Here is a 12639-nt window from a genome sequence, read left to right as displayed (position 1 = left end):
CAGTGAAATCCTCGATTACTCCGAATCAATGTTCCCCACTATCTGCTCACTCCGATTCTCAGTTAATTACGAATGGATGTCGGTTCTTAGTTCAGTGAGTCAGTGAGCTGATGATTCGAGAACCGCTCTGACCGATACGTTATTATTAGTCCCATAGACATAATAAATAATAGTATTAGTCCCATTCGAGAACGAATCGTCTAGACCAGTTTTGTGAACCGGTTCAACTAATTCACTGAAAAGATTCGACTCAAAAGAACCATTCATTCACAAAGCGGGCATTGCTACCCACTGCCTTTCGTGGCGGGACTTATATTATTTAAAGAAACAGGAAATCCCCTGTAGGGACAATACATACTAAGCTGATCAGTAGTTAGGACGCGTTCGGTACTCTGTTTAAGTTGGAAAGCAGTGCAGGTGGGTTGTTTTTGAAAATGTCTTTCGTTTTGTTGGGAGGACGCAAAGCAAACGGCGTCAGACATTAGAATTCGCGGGCTCCGTTTGGAATTTGTTACGCGCGTTGTATGGCAAGCGCCAGAGTCAGTGGGTTTTCAAAACGCGTTATGCATGCTTGTGTGGTGATAGAAAACGTACTGATTTAGTAAGCAATATGGATTGTACCTTGCTTAAACTTTTCATTGTTTAAATTGTTAGTGGCGTCTGGTTCATCATCGTCGAATGTAGTTTGCGTTTCAGAAGAAAGACCATTTATCATTGCTTGTAACCAGAGAGCTTGTTGTTGCAGTAAACTGTTAAAGCACGTCACTTCCGGGTTGTTTGATTCATTAAGTGTAGATGTGTTTATGTATAAAAAGCACAGGATTGTCTTCGATGACATGCTTTGTTTTCTGTATTAGTAAAGATCAATACAATGGCTACGATTGAATCTAGGTTTCTGTTTAATCTGAAACGAAGTACAAATGTTTACATTGAGCGTGGTAAAAGAACTAATGATTTAATTCCATCTCAGATTTGGTTGGTTTTCATCATGAAATGTAATTGCTGATCATTCGAAATGAAATGAGCGTTGTATCTTTATTGCTCAGGTATGAAAAGGTCCAGATATGAAGACGACTCTGGAACATTACACATGGTTCAAGACAGTGGGCAGAAGGCGAACAAGCTCCCTCGATCTGAGGCAAGTTTGTCATTTACGTCCCTTGTATGTTTTTCTCCAACAATATTAATTAAATGTCAACGGATTTATAAGTCTTTGTCTTCTTGTTTTTAAAATGGAAGGACTGTCTTTTTAATTTTACGCCAGGATTGGCAAAATTCAGAACTCATTGTCTTTCAGTTCATGAGCTGTTAATGTAAATGTGTATTTACTCTCTGAAATACGGAGTGTTTCTCCTCAAATGAATGGGCATTCTTTTGATTTAAGTTCAGTTCTGTCAAAACAATCAGCAACCAAAAAGATTTCAAATTCAATACAGCGTCACAAAATGTGCACCACCCTTTTTCAGGTAGCTAATATAAAATAAACAGACATCTAGGGTAAAAAGCATTCTGGAAAATGTCACGTCTTGTGCATATTCTTCTACCGTAGTCCATATAATTAAAGCTAATTTATTTACAGTATGTCGTTTGATATAAGTGTGGTCAGATCTTTTACTGACTGTACTCTGTTCTAATTATTACATAGCAACTTTTGAAATTGTGTTATTGTACTTTTTTTTGAGTTGAAATTATTGTTCTGTCTTTCTATAAGACAGTCCACACAAAAAATAAAATTCTGTCATCATTTACTCACCCACAAGCTGTTCCATACCTGTATGAGTTTAGTTTTTCTTTGTAACATAAAAGAATAAAAGAAAAGAAAAAAAAACATATTTTGAAGAATGTTAGTAACCATGGAAGTCATTGGGGACCATGAACTGTAACAGTGTAGAAAGTGATTGGCACTTGCAGCCAAGCAAACCATGCAAAAAAAATTAAGACTATTAATTTACATGTTCTTAATCTGCAATGTGTTGAATTTAAATTCAATATTGAATAGTGCACAAACCAGCTGTACACTTGTGTGTGTTTATTTCCAGAACTGCGTATGATCTCACCCCATTCGTAACCTGTTTATTGGTAGGTTGTAAAGATTATTTCAGATAAGGTTGTGACTGCAGTCGAGCAGTCTGACTACAAGATGAAGAATCTGATGGAGAGAATCGGTGAGGTGAATGGTGAACCCAGATACGATGCCAGAATCAAGAAACTGGAAGTAAGTGACCAGCTTTCCCAAGTTCATTTGTATTTTTAGTCCTCCCATGATTTTCATTTTGAAATATATGTGTATTAATTAATATACTAATCCATATTACTGTAGTGCCCTGCAAGGTCAGTATGTCATAACCACCATACATAATTTCTGTTACATCATTTTTTTGTTTGTTTGTTTGCAGGCTCATGTAAGGAAGATAAAACGAAGGGGAGATGCCATATTTGCATATATCAGAAAGTTCAGATCCTTAGGGATTTCTCAGGTATGAACTAGATTATGAGATTTATTTGTAGAACCAAGGTTTGATAATAATAATACTAAGACATTTATGAAGCTGGCTTTTATTATTGTAATTATGTATAACTCATCACTGTTGTGTTTTTTTAATCTTTTCGACAGTCTCCTCCTCCTTTAAGTCCTCCTCCTGTGCAGCCACAGCGATGCATCTCTCCAGCTGAACTAATAAACAATATATCCAGGTATTCTAGATGTATAACAAACTTCATTCATAATATATCAGTGGCACCAATTACGTAAAATATGGCCTTTGAAGGGGCTTTCAGTGTTATTTTGGTGTGGATCTGTACATCATGGTGCAGACTGATGCCTTTCAACTTGAAAATGATGCAGAAGCAGCGAGCCTGATGTTTGAATGACAATCACTACAATATTCCATTTACTGTTTAATCAGAAGATATTCTAATAGAATGATCAAAGTGAAATCGTCTCAATGGTCCCAGTCTTGGCACCTTTCCATTTCTTTTCTTTCCCTGAGGTGCTGTATGCCGAGTGGCATTTCTTCACTTTCATGTGTGGCTGTTGCAGTCTTATAAACTAGTGTGGTTCGCATGGAGAGGCGTTCATTGCTGCTTAATATTTGTGTTCCAAGGCCAACAAAGCATACTCATTCAAACCACTGATTACAGCTATTTGTTATCCTAGCCATCTGTTTAATTGTTGAATTACCACAATCACGATTCACTGTAAGAACTCAAGTGTGATGGACAGAAACTGGAGGTGCTTGGCTTTTCTGTCCCCAAATTTATCTGAGATGTGAAAAATTCTTAATACAAGAGCATCGCTTTATAGTGATTTAAATGTAGTAGTAATAATAATAATAAAAAAGAGATATTAACATTTTTAATAATAAAATCAGCCCAAACATTGCTCTGTTTGATTGATCTGCTAGAGATGCAGCAATATTAAAGGGAGTCCTATTATGTTTTTGGGGTTTTTTTTTACATTTTCAACTTCTTTTAGTGTGTAATGTTGTTGTTTGTGCATGAAAAAGATCTGCAAAGTCCACTCCAATTCTCTATATCAGTAAGCACTGAACTCCAAAAGATAAGGGGGAGCGATAAGAGGGATGCCTCGTTGATTTGCGTTAGTAGTGTGTTATCACCATGTCCAAGAGACACTGTTTCACAGATCTAATATACTGATACACATGCCGCTGTTTATGTTCACAGACATAACCGTCCGAGTGTTTATGTGAACTTCGTGTGTTTTTGACATAACCTTGAGTGCATTTGACAGTTGATGTGAAGTTGACATTCTGGGGACACCTGAGATTTATATTACATCTTGTAAAAAGGGGCATAATAGGACCCCTTAAAATTATGACTTATATCATTAAGCCAATATTGAAATTTAAACTTTATGGGGGAAAAAACACTTACAATTAAAATGAGTTGTTTTAAATGTTATACAAGTGACTTTAGGCATCATAACATTATAATCGACAGTATGAAAAATGGATGTAATATTTTTTGATTTGCTAAAGAAAATGTTCTTTTATCGGTGCTATTAGTGTTTTTAATTTTAAGTGAGCATTGGGCAGTCAAGTTGTAAAAATTGGGGATATGTGAATGGACAATTAAATATCCAGAAATGTATATTATTGCATTATTATTAAAATTATTTTATTGAAATGTCTTGTTGGAGTGCAGAATTCTGATTTCAGGACTTTTTTTTTTTTTTTTTAACAGAAATTCAGTCAATGGAGGGTGTTTCAGTAACAACGCTTCAGTATCCTCCGCAGGTCTTGTTGCTATTATCATTGTTTATTCTGACCTCAAAAATGTCAAACATTTATATTGTGACATTAAAATTATTGTTTTTGCACTAATAGACAATGATTGTGAGATGACCACATTGAGAAGACCAAAAAAAGGGTTCTGGCAGAGTTTGGTAACCGTTTCTTTCAATGTCTTATTAATAATTACTTGGCGTTTGTTTATTCTTGGAGGATTTGTATTTTTATAGTATTGTAATATGTGGCTCATGTGATTCATGATGACATGTTTAGACTGCTGGCGACTATAGATTACCATTGTTCATCTTTTTTCATTTCAGCAGTCTAAGAATCAGGTTGTTGACCTTACAGAAGAAGACAGAGGTATTTGATCTTGAATAAAAATCAAATGATGATATAAATAATGCTCTGTTGTATTGACTGTTTAGTGGGCATGGTGTGTTTTTGTTCTGGTTCAGCAGCCAGACTGAATGAAGAGGGCCTGGTTACCCAACCATCGGATCAGGTACACCATCATTCTCTCACTCAGGGTTTCTCTCATTCTAGCTGTGCATTTTCAGACTGTTTCATAGTAGTTCGGTTTCCACATTTGTGCCTTGCAGAAATTGGAACTTTCGAAACCAGAACAATTAAAACCCTCAAGCACACCACCTATAGCCATTAAAGGTATGATGGCATTGAATTTGTCATGTTTGTTTTTGTTAGTTTCTTTTTTTTTCTAAAATTATGGTTAATGCAAGACATAAACAATTCTTTAAGCCTTGTTTTACTGTCATTTTCTTTAATGAACAGAAAAAAATCAAAGTGTTATGGAGGAGGACAGTGTCAGTTCTTCAGTACAGTTGGAAGAGGTATGCTAATGTTTTCTATATGCTACTACATCAGTAAGTTTATATCATAACATCCATAACATTTCAGTTTCTACCTTTCCTTCAAAGGTGGACTGGCACTCCAAACTCCATCCATTCCCAGACACTCCATTTCCCAAAGAGCTTCCAGTTATTGCTGCCTCTTATAACTTGCCCCAGAAGCCAATGGTGAAACTAGCTCGGATTGGAAGCGCACAAGAATTAGGCATCGCGTGGAACGTTGATCGGAAAGATCCACATGTAGCAGAGATGGAATGCTACTACATTTACGTTTCCCATGAACACAAAAACGGCACTTTTTCAGGATGGAAATGCCTTGGAGAGATCAAAGCCATGCCTCTTCCTATGGCCTGCAAGGTGTCGGACTGCAAAGGAGATAAACGACTGTGCTTTATCGTTGTGGGGAAGGATATATTTGGCCGTTATGGGCCGTACAGTGACATACGCTCTGTTGCACCAGGACAAATGTGATTCTGGCAACATTTCTCCAGTGTGTAGAAACTTTTGTTCATATAAGGTTTGAAGGGGTATGAATGTTACTCTTTATACTGCAATTTGGAGTATTTAATTTAAGATTTCAATTTCTTAAAACATGTTGAGTTGGGTACAAATAAAGTTAAAGCTGCTGTTTTTCCTGTTTGTTTTTTTTTTCCCTCTGACGAAAATATGATTTTATTTTTTTTTTAAGTATCAGAGAGCCCTGAAAGTCATTCTTCTTATATGAATCTCACTAACACAATAGTATTAAGAAAGAAGCTGCTGTATTGTATTGTTTTTATTAGTTATCAAGTTACAAACCGATTTCATTTGCCTCTGGTCTTCATAATATGAGTTTTTCGGTGGTATGATTCAACAAAGCAATCACTAGCCATAATAGACGGCAGTGAAATCTGAATGTTAACGTCTAATGTAAGTGGCAGTAAACCATTTCTGAGACAGCATTTGTTTCCTGTAATGACTACATTTGAGGATCCTACTTCATGCTGCTGCCGAAATTAATATAACACTATACCAGTCGTTCTCAAAAATGCTGACTTCTGACTTACAAATGTTAAAGTTATGAATTCTGTTTAGTTCCATTTTCTGCCATAAATAGGCTGATCAGATTTCTCAAGGTTCAATACGGGACGGGACGGGGGGGGAGTTTGGTGCGGGGGACATATGAGCACGATATGAGAAATTTTATTCTAAATTACATATATATATATATATATATATAAGAAGTCAAACAATTGCTTTTATGACATAAAATGTTATGTACATATTATGCAATAATAGTTTGGCTATAGTATTTTGCTTTTTTTTTTTTTTGCTTTTTCATGACTGAAATGTCTTGGGTCATATTTGCTGCCATTTCTTGAGACCTAGCATATACATCACAACAGAAAGAGTCTCCATCTGTTTGTTAATGTAAAATACATTTATTTGATAAAAAAAAGAACAATATTGAGCCCTTGGTGGGGATCAGTCTCCAGAAACAGACCTGACCTGAACAACTCGTCAGACATGTAAAAACAAAGCTGCCATTGTGGTTTCATTCCAATTACAAAAGCCTTCACTAATATTCATTAAAACCTTCTGAAAATTAAGCATTAAACAAACATGTTCAGGCCTGTTGATAAAATACTTCATTACAAAATATATTAACAGCAACAATGCAGTTAGTCTTAATAAATACAGCTTAACTTCACATTCGCCTAAATAATATTAGCTAATTGCTTTTTTTATTCCATAGCAGATTTGAGGACGAAATGATTACATGTTAGACATGAAAACTGAAACCATTGGTGTGCTTCACCAACACCACCATCTTAAAGTCATTCGCATGAATATAAAATAAATCCCAAGTGCCCTAATCAAACACAATGCCTAAAGAACTACAGACCTGTACTTATGTTAATAGTGATTTCAAATTAAATGCTGCAAACAAATAAAAAAAAACACGCAATGTAATTAGTCAACACTAAAAGACTAGTTTACAAAAAAAAAAAAACTATACACGAGAACACATCATGCCACTAATATTGATAATTTATTCAGCTTCAAGTATGATTTAGTGCTCAGCGAACTGGCAGCACAATATTTTCAGATTTTGTGTTTAATGACTTCTTCCCCAGGCACATATAATGACCAGGAAACATCACACTAGCATGTTATTTGCTACACACTAAGTGTTACATATAAGGCCAATTTCACTTCATGCATTGTGTATGAATACATGTCGAGCCCATAGTGGTTCCATGTTATAAATATGTCGTATTATATCTCCCACTCCTGTCTTTTTTTCCACGCCCTATTTTACCTCTCTATATCACAGCGCTTTTTTACTGGGCAGGTAGAACTAAATTATGCACAACAAGGTTAAAAAATGACATACTATGCATAAAATCTAATTAAGTTTCCAGTATGCAGTGATTAATAAGATGATCTACTTCGTTCTAACTTGGGCAAGTATTTAATCTACATATAAAAACAAGTATCAATATAGCTGCAAGCAGCAATTACCGGGGTTCAAGCACTTTGAGGCATTTAAGGTGGTATATTTTAGGGTCTAGACCAACCTGGATGTATTGCTGACAGTAAAACACATCCAAAATGGAGAATATGCTCACAGACACACACAAACACACACACATACTGAAATTAAATGATTAAACTAGTTTATTAATACTCAGTAAGCATACTTAAACACACAGACACAGAGACACACACACATACACAGGCATACATGCACACACATTTTGTTGAAGATATAGATATTTGAAATAAATGATAGGTGACACAACACTTATTGCAAGTCTTCTCTTTTTAAGAGTTTATATGTCATTTTCAGGTTTCACTGTAATCATAATCTGGCATAATTGTAAAAACTAATATGTCTGTATGAACAAAATGGTTAACTATGAGTAAATGTGATTTTAAATGTTATAACAGTGATTTTATACTGTCTAAGCATGAATTCATCAAACCTTTGAACAGTACTGTTTAAGTGCATTTTAATGCCAATGTGTTTAATTCCATTAGTGGTCTTCCACTGCCATCTAGTGGTTATAAATGCAATTTCTCATACAACACTGTGTTTAACCTTTATAACTATTATAATGTTATTTTTTTGCACAATCTCTCTTAAATTTTGCATGCTTGTTTACAATGAAATTATGCATAATTTTACACAGTTTTGAAAGACATTGTGGGCTTTCTTTTAAGATTTTAGGCCTTTGGGTACACAATGTAAAGAGCATATTAAAAAATGACCGGTTTATAGTTTTCCAAATGCAAATGTTCAACATTTATTTGATAATTATTGACCTAGAGAGTCTAGAGAATAGTACTGCACTGATTTTATTGATTTTGAGTTAAAAACCGAGGACAAGTTCAGAAAAGTAGGTTTTTAAAATAATCTCAAATATTTAATGAACAGTTTGATTGACAGCATTGGTCCCAGAGGTAAAGTTCTTCAGAATGAGGAGATCTATCATATGATATGAAGATCTAGTGTTCGTGTACATATATGAGATTTATTTTTTTTTGATAATTATGGATCTAGAGGGTCCAGAGAATTGTACTGCAGTGGTTTTGAGATTGAGCGAAAAACCTAGGACTAGTTCGCAAAAGTAGGTTTTTTAAATAATCTTGAATATTTAATGACCAGTTTGATTGACGGTATTAGTCCTAGAGGCAAAGTTGTTCAAAATGAGGAGATCTATCATATGATATGACGATCTAGTGTTTTTATTAATATATGTACATGTTCTGTAATTTGAGGTCATTTTCTATACAAATATTGTATTTTTGAGGCCTTTTCAACTGTTATAGCGCCACCTACGGTCAGTGGTGGACAGTAACGGAGTAGTTTTACTTCGTTACTGTGCTTAAGTAAATTTTTCAAGTATCTGTACTTTACTGGAGTAGTTTTAGACGTTTCTTTGCACGCTGTTGCGCACGACAATCGAAATTTCTACTTTTTTTTGATAATTATTGATATTCAGTGTCCAGAGAATATTTCTGCAGTGGTTTGGTTCCGATCGGGCAAAAAACCTAGGACTAGTTCGCAAAAGTAGGTTTCGGACATAACTCAATTTTCTGGACAAACCGTGCGTCGTAGAGAAAATTTAGGTGTAAGGAAATTTTTTGTTCGGGCTGACGCAAGGATCGCAACGATGTCAAATTTTTGAGTCTACGACAAATGGTTAGTTTTTTGCGCTGTAGCGCCCCCATTTGGCCGATTGGGCCGGCTCTTTGCGCCTGGGTAGCGAGCATGACTACTACCTTTTGACCAAGTTTCAACTCTCTAGGCCTTACGGTTTGGGCTGCACGATCAGTTTTAGGGAAGAATAATAATAATAAAAATAATAATAATAATAAAAATTCTAACAATTACAATAGGGTTTCAGCACTTCGTGCTCGAACCCATAATAATAATAATAATAATAATAATAAAAATCCTAACAATTACAATAGGGTTTCAGCACTGCGTGATCGAACCCCTAATAATAATAAAAATCCTAACAATTACAATAGTGTTTCAGCACTGCGTGCTCGAACCCCTAATAATAATAATAATAAAAATCCTAACAATTACAATCAATTACAATAGGGTTTCGGCACTGCGTGCTTGAACCCCTAAAAATCCTTACAATTACAATAGGGTTTCAGCACTGCGTGCTTGAACCCCTAATTACAAATAAAGTCTCTTGGCTAAGGCTGTAGCTGGTGGCAGCTAGTGAGGTGGTGTGTTGTGCTTCATTTGCGTTTTCTTAGCACTAGATACATCAAGCCGCTCAGCAGCGTCATGGGGAACGCGACCCAGGCCACAACAAAGGCGTACCCGTACTCTCCATTCTTACAGTTCTTGTCTTTGAAGTTTAAGTGCTCTGCTGTGTAGATGGATGCACCGGTCATCACACAGAAAGCTGTGGAAGGGGGGAAAAAGGGGCAATTTACAGTTGGAAATACAAGGTTGGTTGTATTTATTCTTCACAGGCAATTACATGACACATACAAATTAAACATTCAACAAACAATATAATAAATACAAACATTTTTATAAAATTCAACTTTTTGTATACAAAAAAAAATTCTTTAAAGGAATAGTTCACCCAAAAATACAAATCTGAGGCCATCCAAGATGTAGATGAGTTTGTTTCCTCATTGGAACAGGTTTGGAGAAATTTACAGTTTTAACACTGCTTGCTCACCAATGGATCCTCTGCAGTGAATGGGTGCCGTCAGAACGAGAGTCCAAACAGCGGATTAAAACATCACAAGTAATCCACATGACTCCTGTGCATCAGTTAACATCATGTGAAGTGAAAAGCTGCGTGTTTGTGAGAAACAAAATAATTTAACCTTAATCCATTTTAACACTTCCTCAAGTGAAAAAGTCCATTCCCAACATTCACTTAACAAGACATTAATTGATGGACTGGAGTCGTGTGGATTACTTATGGATGATTGTTGGATTATTGTGATGTTTTTATCAGCTGTTTGGACTCTCATTCTGACGGCACCCATTCACTGCAGAGGATCCATTGGTGAGCAAGTGATGCAATGCTAACTTTCTCCAAATTGGTTCTGAACTTGTATTTGTCATAAAAATGGTAAACGTTTTCCTGTGTCCATCTTAAAAAAGAAGTCCTTCAAAGCTGGGACAATTTACAGACTAGAAAGATGTCATGAACATGACAGTACAAATACTTCAAGGTGATTCAGGACCCCTCTTGGCCTGAGATTTTGTGTAATGAATGGCTGATTGTACATTTTCTTTGCATAGTGCATAGACAGTAACTAAGAAATCGCAATTGTACTGCTAACAATGATTTGAAATATATGCTGTGGGCATGAACTCACCAGACAAGAGCTGGATGATGGCTGTAAAGACAAATCTCTCGCCCTGCTTCAGACGGAAGAGCTGAAGGATGAAGACAAAGAAACCCACACAGCACAAGATAGTAGCCAGTATCATGGTGGCCTGGACAGTCTGAAGATAGGCTAATAAAGAGGAAGAGAACATGACACAAGGTTTATTTGTGAAAATGTTGTGCAGAAATGGCTGGATATTATATATATATAAAATTAAGGTTTTGGAGTGGCCAAATCAAAGTCCGGACTTAAATCCGATTGAGATGCTTAAACAGTCCATTCATGCTCGAAAACCCTCCTATGTGGCTGAATTAAAACAATTCTGCAAAGAAGAGTGGGCCAAAATTCCTCCACAGCGATGTGAAAGACTCATTGCCAGTTATCGCAAACACTTGATTGCAGTTGTTGCTGCAAAGCGTGGCACAACCAGTTATTAGATTTAGGGGGCAATTACTTTTTCACGTAGGGCCAGGCAGGTTTGGACAGCTTTTTTCCCTTAATAAAAGAAATCATCATTTAAAAACTGCATTTTGCATTTACTTGCATTATCTTTGTGTAATATTAAAATTTGTTTGATGATCTGAATCTTTTAAGTGTGACAAATATGCAAAAAATTTAAAAAACAGGAAGGGGGCAAAAACCTTTTCACACCACTGTATATATATGTGTGTGTGGTTGTACATACACATATATGTAGTTGTTTTTTTGGTGTTTGGCTTAGTGTTATGTTAGAATCATTATTATACTCTTATACCTTTTGTTCTTTAATATTTTGTATTGTTTTTAGCTTTATTTTTTGTTTTTCATTTAAATGTTAAGTTTTAAAATGTTGTTGTATGCATTTGTCATTTTTATTTAATCTCTTTATTTTTAAAATGTGTATAGGTAGTATTTATAAAGTTTTAGCTTTTAGTTTTGGATCTGTTTTTAGTTGTTTTAATACTACAATTGATTGCTTCTGTTGTCCTCATTTGTAAGTCGCTTTGGATAAAATCGTCTAATAAATGACTAAATAAATAAATAAAATAAATAAATATACGGTGAAGTCCTAAATTCACTGTCAGAAAACACTTCTATTTTGCATTTTCCTGTATTGAACACATCCAAATCCAGCCTTGGTCTTTAGCCCCAGTTATACTCATTTACATTGCAAACAAGAGGCAATAAGTGTTGCCTTCTGACTAGGTTTAATCAATAAACAACTTTAAACAATACCATTAACACAAGCATTCATACTGTACAACATTTTGCTCAGACCAAAGTAAACAGTGGTTATATTTGATTAAGATTTTATGATAACCAAGGCTCAAGGCTTACCTGCATCAGAGGTTGCACTGTTCGGTATATCATAACAGTTTGTGGAGTTGCAGTGATACCAGAGATCTAAGGTGTAATCCTCCCAAACCCACCATACCTTGAAAAGATGGAGAATATATTTTGACAGAATATAAACTCAGAGAAAAAAAAAGAAATGTCCCTTTTCAGGGTACTGTATTTTAAAGATCATTTTGTAAAATCCAAATAAGCTTTGCCGATTTCTATTAGAAAGTTTTTAAACAATGTTTTTCATGCTTGTACAATGAACCATAAACAATTATTGCACATGCACAGTAAAACAGGGAGACAGGAAGGACAGCTGACCATCCTTGCATTGACAG

General features: G+C 35.4%; 2 protein-coding genes across 9 annotated transcripts in view; one reads left to right on the top strand and one right to left on the bottom strand.

Annotated features, from left to right (window-relative positions):
- Positions 1-250: 250 nt before the first annotated feature.
- LOC107685913 (activating transcription factor 7-interacting protein 2-like) lies at positions 251-7125 on the top strand. Of its 6 annotated transcripts, none has more exons than XM_016482660.1 (12): positions 251-417; positions 1047-1138; positions 2084-2215; positions 2397-2477; positions 2615-2694; positions 4204-4256; positions 4347-4405; positions 4571-4613; positions 4709-4755; positions 4853-4916; positions 5043-5101; positions 5189-7125. In XM_016482660.1, exons 2-12 carry the CDS (start codon positions 1049-1051, stop codon positions 5588-5590), a joined length of 1110 nt encoding a protein of 369 aa, XP_016338146.1. In that variant the 5' UTR covers positions 251-417; positions 1047-1048; the 3' UTR covers positions 5591-7125. The 6 variants fall into 6 exon arrangements, with proteins under 6 accessions (XP_016338146.1, XP_016338147.1, XP_016338145.1 ...); XM_016482661.1 differs by lacking the exon at positions 251-417 and adding an exon at positions 466-601; XM_016482659.1 differs by lacking the exon at positions 251-417 and adding an exon at positions 779-938 and having other exon boundaries at positions 4574-4613; positions 4712-4755.
- A 2677-nt stretch (positions 7126-9802) lies between these two features.
- The window catches only part of LOC107685914 (epithelial membrane protein 2-like), a 16380-nt gene continuing 13543 nt past the window's right edge, over positions 9803-12639 (bottom strand). For all 3 annotated transcript variants that reach the window (XM_016482663.1, XM_016482662.1, XM_016482664.1), the window contains exons 3-5: positions 12299-12395; positions 10970-11110; positions 9803-10032 (exon numbers count right to left, since the gene is read on the bottom strand). In XM_016482663.1, the coding sequence (XP_016338149.1) occupies positions 9863-10032; positions 10970-11110; positions 12299-12395 (408 nt within the window). In that variant the 3' untranslated portion in view covers positions 9803-9862. The remainder of the gene's footprint in view (positions 10033-10969; positions 11111-12298; positions 12396-12639) is intronic.

The sequence above is a fragment of the Sinocyclocheilus anshuiensis genome, unplaced genomic scaffold (assembly GCF_001515605.1).
Source record: "Sinocyclocheilus anshuiensis isolate Anshui unplaced genomic scaffold, SAMN03320099.WGS_v1.1 scaffold701, whole genome shotgun sequence".
NCBI lineage: Eukaryota > Metazoa > Chordata > Actinopteri > Cypriniformes > Cyprinidae > Sinocyclocheilus > Sinocyclocheilus anshuiensis.
This window is presented reverse-complemented; position numbering and strand designations above follow the sequence as displayed.

Coding starts and splice junctions, on each gene's coding strand:
- LOC107685913 (XM_016482656.1), top strand. CDS start 872: ATGGCTACGATTGAATCTAGGTTTCTGTTTAATCTGAAACGAAGTACA. Junction 2,695..4,203: donor CTAATAAACAATATATCCAG/GTATTCTAGATG, acceptor TTTTTTTAACAG/AAATTCAGTCAATGGAGGGT. Junction 4,257..4,346: donor CGCTTCAGTATCCTCCGCAG/GTCTTGTTGCTA, acceptor TTGCACTAATAG/ACAATGATTGTGAGATGACC.